At 34.3% G+C, this 25910-nt stretch overlaps 2 protein-coding genes across 2 annotated transcripts; one reads left to right on the plus strand and one right to left on the minus strand.

Moving 5' to 3' along the window:
• LOC107868551 lies at window positions 1–1153 on the minus strand. The gene is made up of 3 exons (XM_016715245.1): window positions 966–1153; window positions 530–917; window positions 1–444 (listed from the first exon to the last, which is right to left on the minus strand). Exons 1-3 carry the CDS (start codon window positions 1151–1153, stop codon window positions 1–3), a joined length of 1020 nt encoding a protein of 339 aa, XP_016570731.1.
• A 10769-nt stretch (window positions 1154–11922) lies between these two features.
• On the plus strand, window positions 11923–13627 carry LOC107867006. The gene is made up of 2 exons (XM_016713081.2): window positions 11923–12118; window positions 12872–13627. The coding sequence occupies exons 1-2, from the start codon at window positions 12090–12092 to the stop codon at window positions 13191–13193; spliced, it is 351 nt and encodes a 116-aa protein (XP_016568567.1). The 5' UTR covers window positions 11923–12089; the 3' UTR covers window positions 13194–13627.
• The last annotated feature ends 12283 nt before the right edge of the window (window positions 13628–25910 follow it).

Here is a 25910-nt window from a genome sequence, read left to right on the forward strand (position 1 = left end):
CTATTCAACTCGACGTTTTTCTCTGCATGAACGCCTATTGTGTCCCTTTAACCCACAAGCACTGAATAAATATGTGAACTTAGTCCCGTAAAATTCTTCCGCGGATTTTTCTCTTTCTCTTTTCTTTGACCTTTCAGGGGGACGTTTGTATTTTGACGGAAGAACAACTTCACTCAATATATAATCTGGTATTTTCCATGTGGATCTATCAGGTAGAGGCAATATTGAGACCTCATGCCTACCCAACACTGAGACTGACTTGTAAAAGTCAGAGCAATAATCATCAGGTTCAAAATGTTTGCTCTTCAACACCGCATACGCATGAGCACATGAAATTTCATCGATTTCAAATCTATGGCAAAAACATGTCTTCTTATCCAGGCAAACAATAAAACGTTGATCTTCATGAAGCACAGAATAAACATAATCTGTTGCCGGCACAACCTGCGATGAATATACAATTATATATATATATATACATATTCAAGAAAATAATAAATGCATCATGTAATTTTAATAAAATACTTACCCTCATTCGTGTACTCTTTGCCTCGTTAAATTTAAGGAGTTCATGATATTTTCCGCATACAGGTGTACTTGTGAATGTCCCAACCTGTCGATTGTTATAGTGCCATCTGCCAAACATTTTTCTAACTTCCTCCAAGAAATCATATATAGGAAACTCCCTGGCTTCCTTAAGGTGCCTGTTAATTGTTTCAGCAATGTTTGAGGTTAGAGTGAATCCCCGATTTACAGTTGCATACACCCTAGACCACTTGTTATATCTGGCCGACTGTAAGTAATCTTTCACCCTAATAGCTATCTTTTCAACCTTATTCATTAGACTGTTAAATTCAGAAATTGTATATGCTTTTGCCATTGCATAAAACACTTCAAACAATTTAGCATGAGACTTTCTGAAATTGGTTACCACATTTTTTCACAAATGCCAGATGCAAGCATACTGTACAACACCCCTATATACAGTTGACACAGCCTTTATAGTGCTCATGTTCCTGTCGGACATAACATACATATTTGATTTTATACCCTGAGCTTCTTTCAATTGCTTAAAGAACCAACTCCATGCTGCATAATTCTCCGAATTCAAAATTTCATAAGCTGAAAAAAAAATATGTCCTGCATACGTCATGTTATACATAAAAAATTTACGAAATATATTTTTAATATATTTAATACAATATATATAGTAGTGAAAAAAATAGGAGGTAGCATAAAAAACTGTTTCATCAAGTGTACTTACTGACACGAAAATTTCATCATATGTTCCTCTTAGGTGACTGTCATCAACAACAAAAATCGGTCGACACGAATCAAAACCTTTAATTGAAGAGTAGAGCTAGATGAACACATAAAGGAATTCATCATCTGATGTTTTTTTCATTCGTATATGTGAACCAAGGTAAGTCTTTTCCAACATGTATAAATATCCAGGCAGTCTGTTGTATGATGCATATGTTGTCCCCCTCGATGAAATCAAAGTTTTTTCTTTAACCCTCCCGCTATTGTATAAGTCAAATTTAAACCAAGCTCATTTTTAATATCCTTTTGTATGTTTTTCGCCGTATACACTCTTTTATGATTGGATAACTTCTGTTTTACAATCCCATCAATCAATGCACTACTAACATGTTTCTGCTGGTATACTCTATCCTTTAAAGGACAAGTATGTTTATGCCGAAACTTTTTAATCTTAAACAAATCGGTGTTCTTATTGCTAGATGCCATTAGAAACCAACCACATTCCTTTGATTTACAAACCAAAATATACCTGATATGAAATAATTATCTATTATAATTAATAATTTACACAAACAAAACAAACATAATTATTGAAAGAAAAACTTATTAAACTTACAGTCTGTACCCACAATATGTTAACTATATACTCATTATATGAATCTAGTTCTTTGAAAGTTTACAAATATACTAAAACACTAAACTTATATATGCAACGCTATACATAAATAAAAACAAAAAAAACAGATATACATGTAACAAATATGCAAATAGAACGACATACAGGTATACAAAATCAATTTAAAAACATATATACAAATACAACTACATACGAATATACAAATACAATTTAAAATTATATATACATATACAATTACATACAGATATACAAATACAATTAACAAACATATATACAAATACAATAACATACAGATATACATATACAATTAAAAAATAAATAGTAAAATATAACTACATACACATATACAGATACAATTATAAAACATATCAAGAACTACAATTACATCAGGTGTACATATACAACTAAAAAACATATATATAAATACAATTATATACAGATATACAAATACAACTAAAAAATATATATACAAATACAACTAAAAAATATATATACAAATACAACTAAAAAATAAATAATCAACTACAACTACATACAGATATATAAATACTAAAAAATATACAAATACAAAAACATATATAATCATAGAATACATCAACTTACCCATTTCCATTTAATTTTTTTGTATTGAATTGAAATTTGTTTTGAATTGCATGTTGGGTCATCACCAACTTTAAAGTGGCTTTGTCCTTATACACTTGACCAATAAGCACCTCGTTATGATTTGAATCGAAAATAATTGTCTGTTCTTGATCATTTGTATCAACACTTTCAATAAGCTCAAAATAATCTTCACCAATATTGCTCTTTTTTTCATCAACACAGTTTGCATTTACTTTCAATTTATGACTGTCACAAGAACTCTCTCCTTCTTCCTTCGAACACGAATCATCATTTTTGCAAGATTTATCAAAAAGAGAAACACACAAAGGATAATTTTTGAATCCCTTTCCTTCTTTTCGTATCATTACATATACGATCAACCCCATGTCATTATGAATTTCCATTCTTTTACTACTACAACCAACTTTATATTTTATTTTTACGCTAGTCAAATTAAAATCAATATAAAGTTGCTTACCAATCATTTGCAGCAAATCATCGTATTTTTTATTTTCATCAATTGCTATTGAGTCGAGTTGGTATTGTCCATACTCATTATTTATATTCCATACACCTGAATGCTTCAAAACAATTGACAACAGACTCATTTTTTGTATAAAATCTGTTGATAAAATACATAACATACAAATTGCAATTAGCAACTGAATACATACCATACAAACAAGGCATATAACATAGATACAAAGAACGATTACGATTTGTTAGAAACTTTGATGAAAATATCCCAAATTACGAAATAAGCAAACGACTATAAAAATTTCTATAAATGAATATATGCAAATAATTACACTTGAATTTTGTAGAAACTGAAATCCAAAAATTTAAACTATTGTACACAACAATACAACTAATTACAAATTGAAGGATAATAGATTCAAGATGAAGTTTGTATTTAGTATTCGATTTCATAAATAAAATTCAAAAAAAAATAGGTAAATCGATTATCGTTAGCTTGAAATCTAATCGATTTTGTATTGCGTTTAACATTCAAAAAAGGATTTGAGAAAAAAAATTAAAACAAAAAAAAGATTTTTTGGAAATCGTATTTACCAGAATCTCGCATGCACGAACCACATGTAACCAATTTGGTGTTGATTTTCTCCTCCAAAAAAAAAAAAAACCAACGTTTGAGGGAGTGATTAACGCAATCCTCCATAATAATTAGAGCTGCTTATCGGATGGATCGGATGAACCATTACACTTAACGATTTGGCTTAACGGTTATCGGTTTTAAAATATACAAATCCACTAACCAACCGATAAGATATCAGTTGGTTAGGTAACGGATAAACAATTATCGGGCGGTTATCGAACGGTTTATTAGACATCCATAATTCCTACTTGAATGCGTCTCAAAACCAGAAAACAAAATAGAATAGAACATTCTTTTCTTATTCACAGTGACACCGACAACAGAAATACTAGTGCTGAATCTCTTTAAAGCTTTGGCTACTGTTGAGTACTTTTGATTTGAGTCGACAAAGCAAACCAAAGCAATGAACAGGTTATGAGTTTTGACCTTTTGTACTTGAATAAATAATAACTTTAGTAGTTACTAGTTAGTAAATACTTTACTGTTTAGGGTCAATTAGGGATGGACTTTAGGTTAGAATTTAGATCCATTAGGTTTGAGTTTAAATTTTACTATAATATATATTTTATATATCTAGGTAAAAAATATAAGTATATATGATAATCTTAACGGGTTAACGGTTTATCCAATAAGAAAATTGTGTAATCCACCCCCACACCAGTAAGCCGTTAATTAAAAAAAATTAATCCGTTCACCAATCATTTATCCGATAAGCTAATACCAATAAGTCAATAAGTTAATTTTACGAATGGCTTATCGGATACGGTTCAATTTTGAACAGCCCTAATAATAATAGATCAGTTATATCAGAGTAATAAATGGGAAGTTGGAGAAGATTAAGGTGATTTGTTGTATTTAAATGTCCTTTTTTTTATCTCAAATACCGTTAGGAACTTTTCCTTTGTTTGTATATATATACATATAACTGTCACTATTTTTGACTATAAATTGTAAATATTAAAAGTAAGACTAAGGAGTTAGTTATAGACATTCTAATGAGACTATATATAAATTTTTGCCATCGATTTATTTTAAATGTCAAATAACTGTTTTCTTTGACTAAAATATACTAATACTCTGATAATCCGCATAACTGATATAGATATAAGTTATGAGTAAATTTATATATTATTTTATACAGAATAAATAAAATAACTAATACATACATAAAATAATATATTTATTTTTTATAATTAATTTTTATATTTCTAATACTTTTGCAACTCTAACCGGCCATCAAACATCGATTTGTAAATATGAATCATGTGTGTTCATCTAATTATTATTAGTTGCTAACTTGCTATTGGTTTTGCTTTATTCTCCCACTTGCTTTATGGTATTATTTTAAATTAGGAAAAAGCTTTTTTGTCCCATTGATATTTCACGTGTATATATAAACTAAAAATAGGCTCCTTTTTCTAGACTCAACTTGGCAATTGGCACTAAATGCTAATGAAGTAAGCAAGGAATACGCAGAGAATAGTACATAAATGAATTATTGGTGAAAGTTTTTAAACAAAAAAGTTTATTGGTTTGGCAATATCGAATTTAAGATTTAAAATTAAAGAATTTAATATTTGAGATTTTTAGTATTAGGGATTTGAAGAAATTAACATTATATATATATATATATATAAAGTTTTTTTTTTATGTGTATATATATTAAATTAAACCTCCTTGATACAAGCAAAAAACTTGATTCAGTGGCAAAGGAGTTGCAAACTTTCACGTAGAGGGCCTCATGGTCTCCAATTTGATACCCATTCATGACAGGTTTTCATTTTTTTTTTTTGGCTTCTTGCGTTTGAATCCCCTTGATAGAAATCCCACCTCCGCCACCGATAGTGAAGCCGCGTAAGTGGCGCTAAAGCAATCCAACTATATTTTTATTATGATATAAACTATAAATATTGTTCATTTTATATCAAGTTCATACAATTTTTATATCAAAACCTACGAGCTTTATTGTGAATGTGTCTTTAAGCTACTAGTAAAGGTGTTTTTATATACCAACAAAGATAGTAAATTGGACCTCATGTCATCACTTTGTCATGCTTTCATATTTATCATACCAAACTATTGATTTTGTTATCAATTTGTTGAGTTAAAATAATTTGTACATACATATTTCTACTTAGAGACAAACATGCAAAGTTTTTTCTTAAAAGATCATATACTATTAAAACTATGTTTACACTTTATATGTAGCTTATTATTTTTGTATTCTAACTATCAATATGACCTTATTCAATAAACGGTATTGGGGAGTTCAAGTTTTAAAATTAGTGGTCTTAACCGGAAAAGGTTCAAAAATACCCCTGAACTATCTGAAATAGCTCAAAAATATCTCTCGTTAGATTTTTGGCTAAAAAATACCCCTTTATTAAATATTTGGCTCAAAAATACCCCTCCCTCTAACGGAATTTGGAAAAGAATCAAAAATACCCCTGAACTATCTGAAATGACTCAAAAATACCCCTATATTAAATAGCTGGCTCAAAAATACCCCTTCCTTTAACGAAATTCCATCAAGCATGCCACCTAAATAAAAAAAAATCACGTGATTATGCCACATTAACATCCACATGTAAAATATTAGTATTTTTTAATTATATAACATTCCTTTCTTCTTTATTTTTATTTTTTTGCAAAGCAGTGAAACGGGAAAAACAAAAAATCAATCTTTTGCTAATTACTTCATTAGTTTTTTAAAAGTTCTAGATTTCACATTTTCATTAGTGTTTTAAAAGTTCTAAATTTCATCTTGTTATTTTCGTTTGGGATGAGGGACAACTTGATCTTGATCTGATATTGACTCGGAGGAGGAGCTAGAATTTTAACTTTTAAGCTAGCAAATGTTGATGTACTAATAATTGAGTTGAATTTACTACATGCAATTTTTTTTCAAAATAAATGAATTCCTTTTAACACTTGTTTAATCATTCGAAATGAATTTATTTTTCTAAATTCAATTTTGATGAATAATCTTATTATTTTTAGAACAAGTTTAAAAAGAAGTAAAATGATACTTAATATTGATAAATTATTATTTAATTATGTCATTCATTAACTTTTTAAAGATGTGTATCACATTCAAAGATTCATTAATTTTAGATTAGAGGAGGTATTTATTAAATCATTTTAACATAAGCATTTTGAGTAAAAGCTAGCAAAGCCAAACACATCTTTTGAGTAACTTATTGAAGTTTAGTTTGAAATTTGTTACTTTTACGAGTAAATCTTAATTTTAACTTTTATACTGGCATAATAATTAATGAGTTTATCAGTTTAATAAGATTCTTTTGTTGGGTTTCACACTTTTAAACCTATTAACAGGAAAAAACTTGTTTTTTAGATGATCAAAGGAATTTGATAATAGCGATGTTACATTTAATAATTTTTTTTTTTTAAAATATTATGTAACCATTGTTTATCTACCTTGATTAAAAATAAAAAAATCCGTGTAAATTTTGTCTGTTTCATTGACGTTTTTAAATAAAAATAAAAATAAAAATAAAGAAGAAAGGAATGTCATATAATTAAAAATAACTAACATTTTACATGTGGATGGTAATGTGGCATAGTGACGTAGTTTTTTTTTTTTTATCTAGGTGGAATGCTTGGTGGAATTTCGTTAAGGGGAGGGGTATTTTTGAGCCAAATATTTAACAGAGGGGTATTTTTGAGCCATTTCATATAGTTTAGGGGTATTTTTGATTCTTTTCCGAATTCCATTAGAGAGAGGGGTATTTTTTAGCCAAATATTTAACGGAGGGGTATTTTTAAGCCAAAAATCTAACGAGGGACATTTTTAAGCTATTTCAGATAGTTCAGAGGTATTTTTGAGCCTTTTCCATTTTAAAATTAATGGTCTTAACCTATGGATTTGTGTGGTCCGTCTTCAATTAAAAGAAAATAACAAAATTGTGCCTGGAATTTATATCAATAAATAATAATGTTAGGAATTTTTTTTTATCTCCACATCATGTTTATATTAAATGTATAGACACATGAAATGAAATGTATTTCTGTTTAAATTTTGAGAAAATGCTATGTTTCTATTTTAAACTATACACAAAATTGCTGAGACACACCCGAACTTTAGGAGGATCCTATTACCCCTGGATTAATTAAAACCATATTTGTTATAACCTTAATGCCTACGTGGCACATACGTGTGCCTATGTGAACCTTCAGTATCTTGATTCACTGATGTGCCACGTATGTTTCACGTAGACATTAAGGTTGTCAAAAATACGATTTTAATTAATTCAAGGGTAATAGGACCCTCCTAAAATTCAGATGTATCTCAACCTTTTCGCATATAGTTCAAGGTCGAAATAGAGCATTTTCTCTTAAATTTTTAATCCCTAGTATGATCAAAGTGCACTTTTCTCTCATTACATTACTTAAGTTAATTAAATTATAATTCAATAAAAAATAAATGTTTAACATAATAGTACCAAATTTTAACCTAATTCTTATTCATGAGGACAAAAAGATTAAAGAGCAAAACCCCACATGCGCCCAAGTAGACAGAAATGGTCAGACTGTGACACTGATGACCAACAATACCCCACCCCCTCACCACTTCTTTTAACAAAAAAGTTATTTTATTTTTTTGGGTAAAAACAAAAAAGTTACTTATTATGTGTCTGAAATTATTAATTTAGATTTATATTTTAATGCATTTTACCAAACGATCCTCGTGAGATCAGATGAAAATAAACGTTAAATCATGAACTCTACAAAAAGTGAATACGCCTATCTCATCTTATATATCGCTTCAATAAAATAGTTTCAATACTTATAACAAATGTGAGACAAATTAGTCTCATCTTGTCTTATCCCACCAACTAAACCATCATCTAAACAGTTGCAAGTCGGTCCCATTTAACTTGTTATTTAATTTTTTATACGCTATAATTAATTACACAATTATATCATAATTAAATATAAATTAAAATAATTAATATTTTGTTATAAAATTATTATCCTTATGCCGCGTACCAAATAATCTCTAAGAAGTCATTTGGTTTGAAAATAAGTTATACCGAAATTAGTTATGTTGAGATAAGTTATACTGAGATTAGTTATGATGAGATTATTTTTTATTGAGTGTTTGGTTTGTTATATTCAAAGTAATATGCATGGTATAATTTCTAGGAATAAATTGATTGATTATCAAAATATCCTCCATCTTATTTAACTTTTTTACATATATATATATTTCTTTTTCAGCTTTAAATATTCATTCTTAATTTTTTTTTTACTTTTTAGAGAAATTAAAATATATAAATAAACATAATTTATATATTTTACAACCATTTTGAACGGTAAATTGTTCAAAATTTATTTATTTATTAATATATTATACGTTAATTAAACATAATTGATGTGTGTGTGAGAATATATTATGTTATATATAATTAAATTATATATAATTAAACATAATATATTATAATTAAATATATTAACATAATATATATATAATTAAACATAATTAACGTATAACGTAATTACGTTATATATTACGTAATATATTATATTCATAGTTAATGAATATATTATACATTAGTTAAACATAATTTATGAATATATAATTTATATATATTTATGAATATATTAGGCGTTATTCATAATATATATTTATGTTCCTAATATGTTATACTGTTCATAATATATATTATGCGTTCAAAATATAATTATTATACAATTTGCCAGTTTATGTTAATTATTATTATATATATATAATTTATTTATGAATATATTATACGTTAATTAAACATAATTTATTATTTATGAATATATATATGTGTGTGTGAGAGAGAGAAATGAAAATAATAGAGTTTGAGGGTATTTTTGTTCTTTCATACATTTATCCCAAGGAACAATTGAGTGAATAACTTATCCCAGAATTATTTATTAGTCCTAAGATAAATTATTCCGAATATTGTCAACCAAACATGCAATAGAAAATTTTATCTCGAAATTATTATTTTATTTCGAGACTATTTGCTTCAACACCTCAAACCAAACGACCCCTAATAGTAGTGTAGTTTTTTTAACTTGACCATTGTATACCTTATTTGTCTTACTTCTTTTTTGCTTCCTTCCTCTTTGTTTAATTTCCACCATATTATCTCTTCCCTTCTCTTGCTAAACAGCTGGTCCAGCCAATTACAATTTGTACTTTTTTGTACACATATACAAGTATATAGTACTAATTAGGGATGGACATGATGTGATACGGTATTTTAAATTTCAGTATGATAATTTTGGTTTTTGATATCTAAAAGAACAGTATCATTATCATACCAAATTGGTTCGGTATGATTTGGTATTTTTAAATTCGATTTTGATATTTCATGGTATGGTAATTCGATAACTATACTTTATTTGATTTCGACTTACATATATTCATATAAAAAGAATTATAACTTTAAAACATTAAAAACGTCTCAACCATATCAGACTAACAACTATCTTTGTTAATCATCTAAACAAAAAGAATATTTCAATCACGATTGAGTAGTCCAAGATGCAAATTCTAAACAACATTACCTAAACTTAAGCATAGTGCTTCAAAATAATAAGCTTTCCAAAAAATTTATTTCTGAATAAAAGTTACATTTATGTTCAATTGTCTAATGGATGACATATAAATATATTTAATAATCTTAAATATAATATATTTGGATTTTATATATTATTAAAATACTTCTATGCGATATACGATATTTCGATATTTATTATATAAATAACGAATATCGTGTCAAATACCTTAATAATTTAAAACTCCTATTAAAATGCTTCATAACAAATTAAATATTAAAATTAATTTAATTAAATAAGAAAATTTTATAAATTGTAGAAAAATTTGAATAATCATGTTTTTATTTTTGCTCACAAATTCAACATCAAATCCATTACAAATAATTAAAATTCTTCTCCAACTAATTTAAACTTTTAACTATAAGTTCATATATACAAACATAAAAAAAAATTGATTTTTATATTTGAATATTTTTAACAAATTCACAAAAAGTTTATTTTTTTCCAAGCGAAATTCACTATTTTTTTTCAATATTCACTATCACTCACTTTCAATTTAAATTTAAATTTTAATCCCCTAAAAAATAAAAAGATTTCAAATTTAAATTTTAATTAACAAGAGAAATGAATTGAGAGAAAAAATTAAAATAAAAAATAAAAAGTGAACGTGGGGGGGGGGAGGGGGGGAGAGGGGCTGGAAGAGTGTTGAGGTGGGATGTGGGGGGTGGGGGTGGGGCGGGGACGGGGCTGGGAGGAGTGTGGGGGCTGGGGGTAGGGTGGGGAGAAGCTGGACGGGGCTGGTGAGGTGTGGGGGGATGGGAACGGGGCTGAGGGTGGGGTGGGATGGGGCTGGGTGGGGTGGGGGGAAGGGCTGGGGGTGGGGTGGGAATTTTTTTTTAAAATTTTTAAAAATATTTTTAAATTAAAAAAGGATGGAGGAAAAAAGGATTAAAATTTTTAAATTATTTTTAAATTTTAAAAATATTTTTAATTTTTTTTTAAATTTTTTAAAATATTTTAAAATTAATTTTAAATTTTTTAAAATATTTTTAAATTTTAAAAAATGGAGGTAAAAAAAGGACCCTTTTTTTTAAAAAAAAATTAATATTATTTTTATTTTTTATTATTATTTTAATGTAAAATTGATCAAAAAATGACACCCACTCGTACCCCTAGGCGAGTGGCTGCACTCTCTTTGTCCTAATCACCATTTCAATGCCACATAGGTAAGGTCAATGGTCAAAGGGTGCGAAATATTATTTTTTGATGGGTTCAAGGGTCCAGATGACAAACATGTAAGTAGAAGTGTCCAACTTATAAAAACGACATAGTACAGAGATCCAGAAGGTCAATTTGCCCAATATAAATTTTGTTTAATTTTAGTATAATATTCGATATATACCATATTATGCGCCACCCTATTACTAATAATAAGTATCTTTTCTAATATTTCCTCTGTTTCGGAATAAGTAAATTGTTGGAGTATTTATTGGTGTTTCAAAATAAGTGAATCATTGAATTTTTTTCCAAATTTACCCTTATGATTTGACAATCAATTAATTTTTAAAAATATCTTACAAGGTCAACTTTTTTTTTTGGGTAAAAATAAAAAGTTTTGTTAAATTTATATTTTTAATGCTTTTTTTTTTAATTTATGTGTCAAAATTCAATAATTTATTTATTATGAAATGAAGGGAGTATTACTATTGTTTTCCTTTTCCATGTTGGCAACAAGAGGGAAAAAAGAAAGTTGAATGAATAGATAAGTCAAGTAAAAAAAAAAAATTGTTTGTAGCTTCTAATATTTCATATACACACATAAATAATTGACTTTGTCTTTTTTTTTGTTCTACTCAAAGTCTCTCTCTATGGGTTTGCTTAGCACCAAAAGAGCTAACATATGAGTGAGTATTTCTTATGGTTATTGGCTCTTGCATCTCACAAAAGTAAGTTATTCATTTCTTTACTTTTTTTTTGTTTTTTATCTTTGTTGTATCTTTAATTTTTTGCTTCTGGTAGTTTTCAAGGTTGAATTTTGTTATCATATATACCAAGGTATATGCAAAAGAGAGTATTGGAAACTTTAAAAATTGGATTTTTATTTTATGGGTAGTTTTCAAGATTAAATTTTGTTATCATATATATTAAGGTATATGCAAAAGAGAGCATTAGAAACTCTAAAAAATTGAATTTTTATTTTGTGGGTAGTTTTCAAGAATGGATTTTTATGGTTATATATGCTAAAAGGGGCATTAGAAAACTTAAAGATTGGGTTTCTATTTGGTGGTAGTTTTCAAGAATGAATTTTTATGGTTATATATGCAAAAAAGAGCATTAGAAACCTTAAAGATTGGATTTTTATTTTGTGGGTAGTTTTCAAGAATGTATTTTTAAGGCTATATTTGCAAAAGAGAGCACTAGAAATCCTAAAAATTGAATTTTTATTTTGTGGGTAGTTTTCAAGAATGGATTTTAAAGGCTATATATGCAAAAGAGAGCATTAGAAACCTTAAAGATTGAATTTTTATTTTGTGGGTAGTTTTCAAGAATTGATTTTTAAGGCTATATATGCAAAAGAGAGCACTAGAAACCTTAGAATTTTGATTTTGATTTCTGGCTAATTTTTCAAGATTGTATTTTATACTATCATATTATAAGCTTTTAAAATGACTGAATTAGTTAAATGAATTTTCAAAAAGATTGATGGGAAAGAAGAAAGTTGTGAAGAAGACAAAGGAGTTATCAGTGGCAATAGCAGAATCATCAGCAATGAGTGGAGATTCCCAACAACAAATTACACCTAGGAAAAGAGGAAGACCAAGAAAGATTGTTGTAAAAAATGAAGATGATGTTTCTGCTGAATTAAAAAAACTCAAAACAAGTGAAGTTGAAGAATCAGAAGGTGAAAAGAAGAAACAACAAGAAGATTTTGTAGAGGGAAAAAATTTACAACCACAAAATCAACAACCTACAAGGAGTAGTAGAGCTAGAAGAAAAAGCAAACCAATAAAGAGCTGCTAATTTTTTTTTTTTTTTTTAATCTACTTATCCTCCTACGTGACTCGAACGCTCAATTTATCAGTAGACGATGGAGGTACTTATGTTCCAACACAACTCGAACCCTCAATTTATCAGTAGATGATGGAGGTACTTATGCTTCAATACAACTTGATCCTTGAATTTATCAATCGATGGTGGAGGTGTTCAATCACTTCTGCCGTAAAAAATCAATTTCAAGAAATTCCCCCTTTTCATTTTGTTCCTTTCCTAGTGGTGTTATTATTATTATTTTTTTTGTTTTGTTTTTAGTATGTCCATTTTAATTGTGAGAAACTTTTAGTTAGGAAGGAATTGGTTAGCTTTGCACTATGGATTGAATTGTGATATGACTTGTATTGACTTTTGTGTTCAAGTGTGATCTCAGTTCAAGAAAGTTGGATAAGCTCTAGCACCAATTCATGCAACATGCACTTGGGCTAACATGTGTATAATTGTACATAATTAATGTATACTTTATGTATATTCACTTAAACTAGTTTTTTCGTTGGAGTTTAATTTCTATATACTAACCACTCCAAAAGCTAAAAGAATGTTTACATAAAGTTGCTGAAAATAAAATGTAGTTTAATTAATTATGACTGATTAAAATTCATTAATATGTCACACCAGACTATTTATCCTTATAGCTCACACCAAACGATCCCTATTATTATTATTAAATATAAAAATATGTCATTCCTTTTTAAGGAGGCTAAAAAGAAAAATAAGTCATCTAAATTGGTACAAAAAAAAAACTTTTTTTTTAGTCGAGCATCTACAGGAAATAATTTCTTAATCCTATAAAGGTCTGAATAAAATTGATGTACGTCATAGTCTCTCTAAACTTCATAAAGTTAAGAATAATAGGATCTTAATACATCTTACAGTGAATATGTTGTTATCGTTAAATATTGCAAAGTACTATCTTGCACTCTAGTAATACAACTTAATTAGTTGTTTCTTAATCTAAATAAATAGGATGTTTAAATAAGAAGTTTCCTTTTTGCTAAAGTGGAAATTTGAGGTGATATATATATTGTCAAAAAGTTTATGTGGGTAGGGGATGTCCTTTTCATTTTGGTAGACGTAAGGCATTTTTCTTCTCTACATTTTGCAGTAATAATAAGTACTACTATCATTAATTGTGTCTTATGTGAATGGACCAACCAGTTTTTGTTTTTGACTTTAAAAAAAAAGATAATTCATGAAAGATATGTTTTACGTATAAACTTGGATACTTAAATTATGATGAATGACGTGTAATTTCACTTTAAGTTGCAACTCTTTATATTTAAATCTTTTACTTTGTTACAAACACGTTATAGTTAGGGCTGAGCCTAAAATATCGAAAATTGAATTATCAAATTAAAAAATTTAGTAATTGATATTCGATATGGTATTTGAGAGTAAAATTTCAACATTTCGATATTCTGGATTGAATTTAGTACAAAATATTAATACCGTTTGGTATTCGGTATTTACCGAATATCGAATTTTTTATATATATATATAACCAACCCAATAGACAATAGTATTAGTCATTCTAAAGAATCTCTTGGACCTTGATAATATATTCGTATAATGCAATAAAAAGAATACTAAATAGGGTTTCTATGTAATATACTCTTTGAAGTTTAAACGTACATTTGCACATCTCCAATTTTAATATGGTATTATCAAATACCTACCGAATCAAATTTTAATTTGCTGATTACCGAATTACCGAACCGATATTTATAAGTATGGTATGTGATATGTACGTTCAAATATCGATTATCAAATTATCGAATCGATTTGAAAATACCAAACCGAATATCGAACGTCCACCCTACTACAGCTAGTTAGTATGCAGACAGAGACGAAGTTAGTTTATATGTTAAGAAGTTTACTAAAATGATTTGTTTATTTTTTCCTACATATATTTTTTTTTTAAATGAGAAAGTATTTCAATTTCCAGCAAAGACTGGTTAGAATATTATTGCTTTTATATATTTAGCTAAATTTGGTAAAACAGGTTATGTATTTCTGAACTGGTACTGATTTATCCTTATTCCAATTTACAATACATACAGTTAACTGTACAAGTTTTACTCAGAGCCTGTCAAATAAAGCCATTTTAACTTTTTACTTGTAAAAATTTTAATCTACTTTATTACACAGACACATATATTTTTATTTATCCATGTTACTAAAAATATTAGTATTTACAGAGACGGAGCCAGACCTTTTTATTTTTTTTACAGAAAAATATAGTACTATTTATACATGATTAAAATTATTTTTAATGTGGTTATAGTAAGTGTTGAACCCTCTTCGATTTAGTTTTATTTGAATATTGAACATCCTTAATTGAAATCCTGGCTCTGCCTTTGCGTAATTGAATAATATTATCATCATGCATTGTGGTACAAATTATAATATGAATGCAATTCCATAGGGATATTGAACTCTTTGATAACCTGATTCTACGACGACGAAGACAACATATCCACAATGTGGTGTCTGAGGAGGGTAATCGTTACTAAGCTCTCCATATAATAATAAACCCTAAAGGCACCGCAATCTGGGATCAAGCGCGAACGTTGAAATCCAAGATGCCTCGTCTTGTTAGTCCGAACATTACAGGAGACCAGTCGAGAAGCTTTAGTTACCAAAATGAGAGAGCGACCATAGCAAGACCTGATCAGTGGGAAGCATTGAAAGATAATAAGTCTTGAGGTAGAGAGCTATTATAGCAAGACCTGATATATGGGACGCATTGAAAGGTAAAAAGTTTGTTCCAGACCCCTGGTTGGATCATTACCCATATATCGCGATTCCATCCGCCACGATGGTTCAACATGGCAATGGAATCATCAAAGACGCCCCGGGAAGTTCATCATCTGATCCTCCAATCTCTTCAAACACCTCACTCCTAAAGTCGAATAAAAGAATGATGCATTTCCAATCCCAATATAGCAGCCAGTAATAAGCCCCATTCGAATAACTAGTACCATATGCGAAACGCATATCTCTGTAGAGATCGGATTTGAAAACTTTAGGCTCGAAAGTTCTCCATGAGTCCCTAGAACATGAATATACCGCTCCATATTCACGCGGACCATTTATGGATACCACCTTACACTCTTTAGTCAAGGGGTCTATTCCGAACCCAAAACAATCACACTCATTGTGTTGAATAATGATTCAAAACAAAGTAGGAACTAGTTTTTTGGATTCTGTAAGTAGGTTCCTATATTTACTCAAGTTTATTTAGTGTAGCTGAAATAGAGTCTTATAGGACCTATATTTTAGGAGTAGTTGTTTTATCTGTTAGCCTATATATTTGGGCATTTGTGTTTTGTTATAGTATAACGTTAAGTTAAAAGCAAATTAAAAAAAAAAGCAGTTTTTTTATTCTTCTCTGTAGCTTATTGTTTCTCTGATTTTAAGAGGTTCTCCTTTGTTCTCTCTCCAACAAGATTTGGTATCAAGAGCCATGACAAGTAGCAACAATTCCTCAGGTGTGACACAACCACTCATTCCCATCTTCTCCGGAGAAAGTTACGAATTCTGAAGTATTTGTATGAGAACTATACTCAAATCCCAAAATCTTTGGGACTTGGTAGAATATGGATTTGCAGATCCCGACGAAGGAGATACACTGCGAAACAACAAGCAAAAAGATGCTAAAGCGTTCGTGTTTATCCAACAAGCTGTCCATGATAGTATTTTTTCATGGATTGCGGCAGCAACTACATCAAAACAAACTTGGTCCATTCTACAGAAAGAGTTTCAAGGTGATTCAAAGGTCATTGTGGTGAGACTGCAATCACTTCGGTGTGACTTTGAAACCTCGATGATGAAAAGTGGAGAATCTATTGCTGATTTTTTGTCCAAAGCAGTGGCAATTGTTAGCAAAATGCGATCCTACGGCGAGAAAGTTACTGACCAAACCATTGTGGAAAAGATACTGCGAAGCTTGACTCCAAAATTTGATCATGTAGTTGCTGCGATAGAAGAGTCTAAGGATCTTTCAGTATTTTCCTTTGATGAATTGATGGGATCTCTTCAAGCTCATGAGGCGAGACTCAATCAATCTACTGAAAAGAATGAAGAGAAGGCATTCCAGGTGAAGGATGCAACAACTAATTATGGAGAAAACCATGGTCCAGCAAGCAGAGGACGGGGAAGAAGAGGATTTCGTAGTGGTCGAGGTGGCACAAGCAGTCCAATAAGTAAGGTAAAAAGAAAAATGGCATTCAATGTCATCACTGTCAGTGCTACGGGCATATAAAGGCTGACTGCTGATATAAAGACCAGAAAATAAACTTTACAGAAGGAGAAAATGAGGAAGAGAATTATCTCTTTGCTTGCGTTGATACATACCATAAGCCAAGTGATTTATGGTTTGTAGATAGTGGTTGTTCAAATCATATGACAGGCGCCAAATCTATGTTCCAAGAGCTTGATGAGAAGCAAAGGAAGAAGGTGCAACTTGGTAACACAAAAGAGATGCAGGTTGAAGGAAAAGGCAAGGTGATTGTCGACACTAGCCATGACAAAGTAAAAGTGTTGGATAATGTTCAGTTTGTACCTGATCTAGGATACAATTTGATAAGTGTTGGACAACTGATGACTGATGGATATTCTCTTTGGTTTGATGACGATGCGTGTGTCATTACAAACAAGAAGTCGGACAAAAAGGTTCGCATCACCATGACGCCAAATAATATGTTTCCGTTGGACGTTTCCAATATGAAAAATTTTGCTCTCACTGCAAGTGCAAAGGATGAGTCGAAGTTATGGCATTTAAGGTACAGTCATCTCAATATAAAAGGCCTGAAATTGCTAGGTGATAAAGGTATGGTTCTAGGACTACCAAAAATTAGTTTTCTTGATTTATGTGAAGGGTGTATTTATGGGAAACAAACTAGGAAAACTTTTCCCGTTGGAAAAGCATGGAGAGCTTCTAATTGTTTAGAATTAATATATGCTGACTTATGTGGTCCTATGCAGACTAAGTCCTTAGGTGGGAGTCGTTACTTTTTATTGTTTACTGACGATTATAGTCGCATAGCTGGGTATATTTTCTGGAGAACAAGTCAGAAATATTTGAAAAGTTTCTGAAATTTAAAGCCTTGGTGGAAAACCAAAGAAGCTGCAGTATCAAAGTTCTTCGCACAGATAGAGGAGGAGAGTTTGTGTCCAATGAATTCAATTTTTTTTGTGAAAAAAATGGTATCCATAAGGAGTTAACAACTCCTTATACTCCAGAGCGGAATGGGGTTGTTGAACGGAAGAACTGAACTATTGTGGAGTTGGCAAGAAGCATGTTGCGAGCGAAGGAACTCTCAAATCAGTTCTGGGCAGAAGCTGTGGCATCATCTGCTTACTTACTGAATCTTTCACCAATGAAAGCAGTTATGAATAAAACTCCTTATGAAGCTTGGCATTGCAGGAGACCAAATGTAAGTCATTTACGGGTTTTTGGGAGTGTAGCTTATACTTTGATAAACTCACAAGCTCGTTAAAAGATTGATGAAAAATCTGAAAAATGCATTTTTGTTGGGTATTATACTCAATCTAAAGCATATAGATTATATAACCCTCGTAATGGCAAGATCTCAGTCAGAAGGGATGTAATATTTGATGAAAATGCAAGCTGGGAATGGAGTAAAACGTTGGTCCGACAAGAGACTCCTATGCATCTTGGAATTACTGAAGATGAAGGAAAAGAGGCAACCCCTGCAAGTTCACCTTCAGGTTCTTCCATGGAGTTACCAAGTTCACCAATTTCAGCAACTAATAAAGAGTCTTTAGATGAGATAATTCCATCAAGAAGATCAACAAGATCAAAAAAGCCAAATCCCAAGTATGCTAATAACTTTTATGCGACTTGTCAATATGCTCTCTTTATTTGAGATCCCTTAAATTATGAAGAAGCTGCAGAAAAAGAAGGTTCTTCCATGGAGTTACCAAGTTCACCAATTTCAGCAACTAATTATTATAAAGACCGGAGGAAATTCTACTCTATTACAACAACAACAACAAACCCAGTGTATTCCCACCTAGTGGGGTCTGGGGGGGGGGGTAAGATGTACGCAGTCCATACCTCTACCTCTGATGAAATAGAAAGGCTGTTTCCGAAAGACCACCGGCTCAAGGCACGAGATACCACACAAACACATAGTAAAGCACAGAAGCAGATTACATAACATACATACGGCACCCATAAGTATTATAAAACAGAGGAAAGCAGAGGAAAGCACACAGATTCGTAATAAAACATGGAACACGGAACACGGAATCATAACAGGAATAAAACCCCTACCAAGTAATTCCCTACACTAGCGACCCAAACTGGCCCTAATCCTCTGCCGTAATCCGCGTCTTCCAGATCTTCCTATCTAGGGTCATGTCCTCGGTGAGCTGTAACTGTTCCATGTCCCGCCTAATCACCTCACCCCAGTACTTCTTCGGCCTACCCCTACCCCGCCTAAAACCATCCAACGCTAGCCTCTCACACCTACGGACCGGGGCATCCATGCTCCTCCTCTTCACGTGTCCGAACCATCTCAATCGTGTTTCCCGCATCTTGCACTCCGCTGAAGTCACACCAACCTTCTCCCGGATAGTCTCATTCCGAACTCTATCTCCTCTAGTCAGTCCACACATCCAGCACAACATCCGCATTTCTGCCACCTTCATTTTTTGGATGTGAGAGTTCTTAACTGGCCAACACTCCGCTCCATACAGCAAGGCCGGACGGACTACCACCCTGTAGAATTTGCCTTTAAGCTTGGGCGGCACCTTTTTATCACACAGCACCCCTGACGCCCCAATACGGTGCGAGACATCCTCGTCAATCTCACCGTTACTCTGGATCACGGACCCAAGATACTTGAACTTATCCCTCTTACATACCTCCTGTGCTTCCAGCTTCACTACTACCTCATTCTCCCGCCTTACGTCATTAAACTTGCATTCCACATACTCTGTCTTGCTTCTGCTCACCCTGAACCCTTTAGACTCAAGAGTTCGCCTCCACACCTCTAATTTGTCATTCACACCCCCTTGAGTCTCATCTATCAGAACTACATCGTCTGCAAAAAGCATACACCACGGCACCTCCCCTTGAATACGCCGCGTCAACACATCCATCACCAACGCAAACAAAAAGGGACTAAGAGTAGATCCCTGATGCAATCCTGACAGGACAGTGAAATGCTCTGAGTCTCCTCCCGCCGTCCTCACCTGGGTTTTTGCTACATCGTACATATCCTTAATTACTCTGATATATGTCTGCGGTACTCCACTCACCTCCAAGCATCTCCAAAGCACCTCCCTGGGGACTTTGTCGTAAGCTTTTTCCAGGTCGATAAACACCATGTGCAGATCCTTCTTCCTTTCCCTATACTGCTCCACCAACCTCCGTACCAGGTGGATTGCCTCCGTCGTCGAGCGGCCGGGCATAAATCCGAACTGGTTTTCCGAAATAGACACTATCCGTTTCAGCCTCACCTCGACTACTCTCTCCCAGATCTTCATAGAGTGACTCAATAACTTAATCCCCCTATAGTTATTGGAACTCTGAATGTCCCCCTTATTCTTATAGAGAGGGATCATGGTACTCCACCTCCACGCCTCGGGCATCTTTTCCGTCCTGAAGATTTCATTAAACAATCCAATCAACCACCTTACACCAGCCTCTCCAACGAACTTTCAAAACTCCACCGGTATCTCATTCGGCCCCGTCGCCCTACCCCTTCGCATCCTGCGGACAGCCTGTCTAACCTCTTCTATCTTAAAATGTCTATAATAGCTAAAATCCCGACATTCCTCTGAGTGCTCCAGTTCCCCTAACACAATAGCTCTATCCCCTTCGTTATTCAAGAGCCCATGGAAGTACGACTGTTATCTCTTCTTAATGTGGCTGTCCTCCACCAACACTCTACCGTCCTCCCCCTTAATGCACCTCACTTGATCGAGGTCACGACCCTTCCTCTCCCTAGCCTTGGCGAGTCTAAACAACTTTTTCTCCCCTCTTTTCCCTTGTAACCCGGTCTTAGCTGCCGTAACTGCTGACTTCGCCTCCTTCCTCGCTAGCTTGTACTCTTTCCTGTTTACCCGCTTCTCTTCTTCGTCCTTACTTTCCACCAACTTAGCATACGCCCCTTTCTTGGTCCCCACTTTCTTCTCCACCTCTTCATTCCACCACCAATCCCCCCGGTGGTGCCCGGCCCGGCCCCTAGAAACACCCAACACCACACTTGCATTCTCCCTGATGCACCTTGCCGCCCTGTCCCACATACTATCCACGTCCCTCCTACACTCCCACACCCCCATTCCCGCCAACCTCTCCCCTATCTCCCACGCATTTACTGGCGTCAGGCCGCCCTACTTAATTCTCGGTCTACACTCCTTACTCCTCCTCTTTCTATCCTTCTTTATACCCAAATCCATAACCAAGAGCCTATGCTGGGTGGAAAGATTCTCACTCGGGATGACTTTACAGTCCTTACACAACACCCTATCCCCTTTCCTAAGCAACAAAAAGTCAATCTGAGTCCTGGCTATCGCGCTTAGAAAGGTGATCAGGTGCTCGTCCTTCTTCGGGAAGCCCGAGTTCACCACCACCAGCCCAAAGGCCCTCGCAAACTCCAATAGGGTCGCCCCCTCTTCATTTCTCTCCCCAAAACCAAAACCACCATGCACATCACCAAAGCCACCCGGTAGCGCCCCGATGTGCCCGTTGAAATCCCCTGCTACAACAATCTTCTCCGAACTAGGCACGCCTCTCACCACCTCTTCCAAAGCCTCCCAAAACCGCATATTCTCCTCCCCCTCCGATCCCACTTGCGGCGCATAAGCACTACACACGTTCAGGGTAAACCCCCGAATGACCAACTTAATAGTCATCAACCTATCGTTGATCCTCTTCACCTCCACTACCTGACCTCTAAGCTCTTCATCTACTAAGATGCCAACTCCATTCCTACGCCTCTCGCTCCCAGAGTACCACAGCTTGTAACCATCCACATCCCTAGCCTTAGACCCTACCCACTTGGTCTCTTGGACACACGCAATGTTGATCCTCCTCTTCCTAAGAATCTTCACAAGCTCTATGGACTTACCCTGAAGGGTCCCTATATTTAAAGACCCAACCCTCAGCCTACCGTCACTCTCCACACGCCCTCCACTACCCCCCCCCCCGCGGCCAAACCTTGGCCTCCCTCTCACTCCCGCCCTCTCCTCATCCCTCGCCCCCACCACGGCCCCACGCCCCAACCCCCTCGGACATGACCCTATCCACCCATTACCGCCTACAGCCACAACTACACGAAAGTATAGGAAAATATAGAGATATACACGGTGGTAGTATCAAAGCAGCAGCAAGGAAATACAAGGCTCACACAAATTCAAAGGAATACTCCCAAAACAAAACTATACTCAATTAGGGGGCAAACACCGCTGGACTCAACACCCACAACCCCAAATACAGGTTCCCAGCGAATAACCCAATCTAAAGCAGTGGAAGAAACGACCACAACAACAGCAACAACAGACAACAGACAATGTCCACAAATCCCACGCAAGTCAAGGTACAGGGGCTACTACTAGCATAATACTAAGAATGAAATATGAAATAATGGAATAAAATGAGATATAAAATAACGAAATAACAAAGGTTAGAAGTCATCGGATTTCGCTTGGAGCTGCGGCTACTGGAGACGGAGCGGCGGGTGCAGACGGAGTTGCGGCTGAAGACCGAGCTTCGGCTGTTGGAGACCGAGTTGGTGGTTGGAGACCGGGCGGCGGCTGGCTGAAAGCCGAGGTGGGGGGGGCTGGTGTACCCTGCCGGAGGGGGGGGCGGGGACGGGCAGGACAGGGGAGGGGGGGGGGGGGGGGGGGGAACGGCTTGGAACCGGCGGTCGGCACCGGAGGGTCGCGGGGAGCGGCGACGGGGGTCGGGCCCGGCGGTCGGGTCTGGTCGACGCCGAAGGTCAGCGACGGCGCCGGGGACCAGGGACCGGTGCGAGAGGGAGGGAGAGAGGGTAGGGAGAGAGAGAGAGAGCCGTTGGAGAGAGGGAGAACCGTTAGGGCAGCGTCGAAGGTCGGCGCCGGGGACCGGAGGTCGGGTCGGTCGGCGCCGACGGTCGGCGACGGCGACGGTGGTCGGTGACCGGTGCGAGCGAGAGAGAGGGTAGGGAGGAAGAGAGAGAGCCGTTAGAGAGCGAGGGAGAGGGTAGGGAGAAAGAGAGAGAGCCGTTTGAAGTGGGTGTTTAAGACAAAATTTGTTGCAGATGGTAGCCTACAAAAGCACAAAGCTAGTCTTGTGGCAAAAGGCTATGCACAGCAGTATGGTGTTGATTTTGAAGAAATATTTTCTCCGGTAGCTCGATTTGAGATGGTAAGGCTGGTTCTGGCAGTGGCTGCACAGTTGCAATGGCCAGTTTACCAATTTGATGTCAAGTCCGCATTTCTCAATGGAGACTTACTAGAAGAAGTTTATGTAACGCAATCTGAAGGTTTCATAAAGGAAGGCAACGAAACAAAGGTGTTCAGGCTGAAAAAGGCATTGTACGGCTTGAAGCAAGCCCCTCGAGCATGGTATAGCAAAATCGATGGTTACTTCTAGAAAAATGGGTACATGAGAAGTGAGAACGAACCTACATTGTATGTGAAGAAGGAAGGTAATAATTTCATCATTGTATGTCTTTATGTTGATGATATCATTTACACTAGTTCTTCTAATTTTCTTGTGGATAATTTCAAGTCTCAAATGATGAATGAGTTTGAGATGTCGGATATGGGGTTATTACATTATTTTCTTGGTCTTGAAGTCCACCAAACCGATGATGGAATATTTCTTTCACAAAGGAAATATGGCAGAGACCTTCTCAATAAATTTGGCATGCTTAATTGCAAGCCTGCAGCCACACCAATGAATATAAATGAAAAGTTGCAGCAGGTGAATGAAGAAAAAGAGTTGACAGATGCAAGGAGGTTCAGAAGCTTGGTTGGAGGTCTAATATATTTGACGCACACTAGACCCGATATTGCATTCTTTGTTGGTGTTGTTTCCAGGTTTATGCAGCAACCTTCAAAGGTACATTATGGAGCAGCAAAGAGAATCTTACGATACATTGGTGGAACTTTGGACTTTGGCATTTGGTACTCACGTACCAATAATTTCAAATTGTGCGGGTACACGGATAGTGACTATGGAAGTTCATTGGATAATAGACGAAGTGTTTCAGCAAATGTTTTCACTCTAGGCTCAGGCGCAGTGACTTGGAGTTCAAAGAAGCAAGCTACGGCAACATTGTCAACCTCAGAAGCTCAGTATGTTGCAGCAACTTCAGCAGCTTGTCAAGCAGTCTGGCTAAGAAGAGTGCTAGCAGATCTTCAACAAGAGCAGAAGGGAGCAACGAAGATATTTTGCGACAATAAAGCAACTATCTCCATGACAAAGTACCCAACATTCCGTAGCAGGACAAAGCATATTGATATTCGTTATCATTTTATCCGTGACTTGGTTGCAAAGGAGGAAATATTGCTGGAATATTGCAAGACACAAGAGTAGCTGGCGGATGTACTGACCAAGGCTTTATCAAAGGAGAAATTCATCTATTTCAGAGGAGAGTTTGGTGTATGTAGTTTTGAATCAAGAGGGAATGTTGAATAATGATTCAAAACAAAGTAGGAACTAGTCTTTTGGATTCTGTTAAGTAGGTTCCTATATTTACTCAAGTTTATTTAGTGTAGCTGAAATAGAGTCTTAGTGGGTTATAGGATCTATATTTTAGGAGTAGTTGTTTTATCTGTTAGCCTATATAGTTGGGCATTTGTGTTTTGTTAAAGTATAAGGTTAAGTTAAAAGCAAATTAAAACAAAAAGCAGTTTTTTAATTCTTCTTTGTAGCTTATTGTTTCTCTGATTTTAAGAATTTCTCCTTTGTTCTCTCTCCAACACATTGTTGGGTGCAGGGATGTGTCTCACCTCCCTGATAGCAGGATTTCACAATGCATACGAAAAGACCTTATGATCAATTTCTCTAACTATAAAAAACAAGCCATCTACAGAACCTACTATTTTTCTCACACCGTTGAACCTCTGAGGATCTGGCGGGAGTAGTGATACGCCATTATCAGAAATGAAAGTTACGGAATGGGAATCAACATCATCATCATCGTCGTCGTCATCAGGTGCACCATAATCAGAAATCAGGAATTGTGGGGGCTTACTCTTGCTACAATTCAAGTGTTGTTGAACGAATTCAGGTGTTTTGATAAGAGCGTACCAGTTCTTGCAGGACAACGACTTAACAGGACATCTCACTAGAATCTCCCATGCTATTTCTGTTACCATATAGTACTACTCCCTCCGTTTCATTTACGAGTAAAATGGGATGGAGGGAGTATCACATTAGTCATGGAAATCTAAATACTACTTCCTCGGTTTCACATTAGTTGACCATTTCTACTCTACATGTCCTTTGACTAATTTTATCCTCTAATTTTTTCAATACATTCTATGTATGTCCTATTCAAACAGTTAACAATGAAGGGATTCTTTTGGAATTTTACAGTATTCATGCACATGATCAAAACTGTTTACACTTTCAAAAAGAAATATTTTAAGGGAATAACAGAAAAATTTTAACTAATACAATTCAACAACATAATTTAATTCTTGCAAGCTAAATAAAAGACG

This window comes from Capsicum annuum, chromosome 4 (assembly GCF_002878395.1).
Source record: "Capsicum annuum cultivar UCD-10X-F1 chromosome 4, UCD10Xv1.1, whole genome shotgun sequence".
NCBI lineage: Eukaryota > Viridiplantae > Streptophyta > Magnoliopsida > Solanales > Solanaceae > Capsicum > Capsicum annuum.

Bases quoted from the DNA above. Each gene is read 5' to 3' on its own strand.
- LOC107868551 (XM_016715245.1), bottom strand. From the start codon at position 1,153: ATGACGTATGCAGGACATATTTTTTTTTCAGCTTATGAAATTTTGAAT. The intron at 918-965 runs GTATGCTTGCAT...AACCAATTTCAG, and splicing joins GTATATAGGGGTGTTGTACA to AAAGTCTCATGCTAAATTGT. The intron at 445-529 runs GTAAGTATTTTA...TATTCATCGCAG, and splicing joins CAAAGAGTACACGAATGAGG to GTTGTGCCGGCAACAGATTA.
- LOC107867006 (XM_016713081.2), top strand. From the start codon at position 12,090: ATGGTTATTGGCTCTTGCATCTCACAAAA. The intron at 12,119-12,871 runs GTAAGTTATTCA...ATTTTCAAAAAG, and splicing joins GGCTCTTGCATCTCACAAAA to ATTGATGGGAAAGAAGAAAG.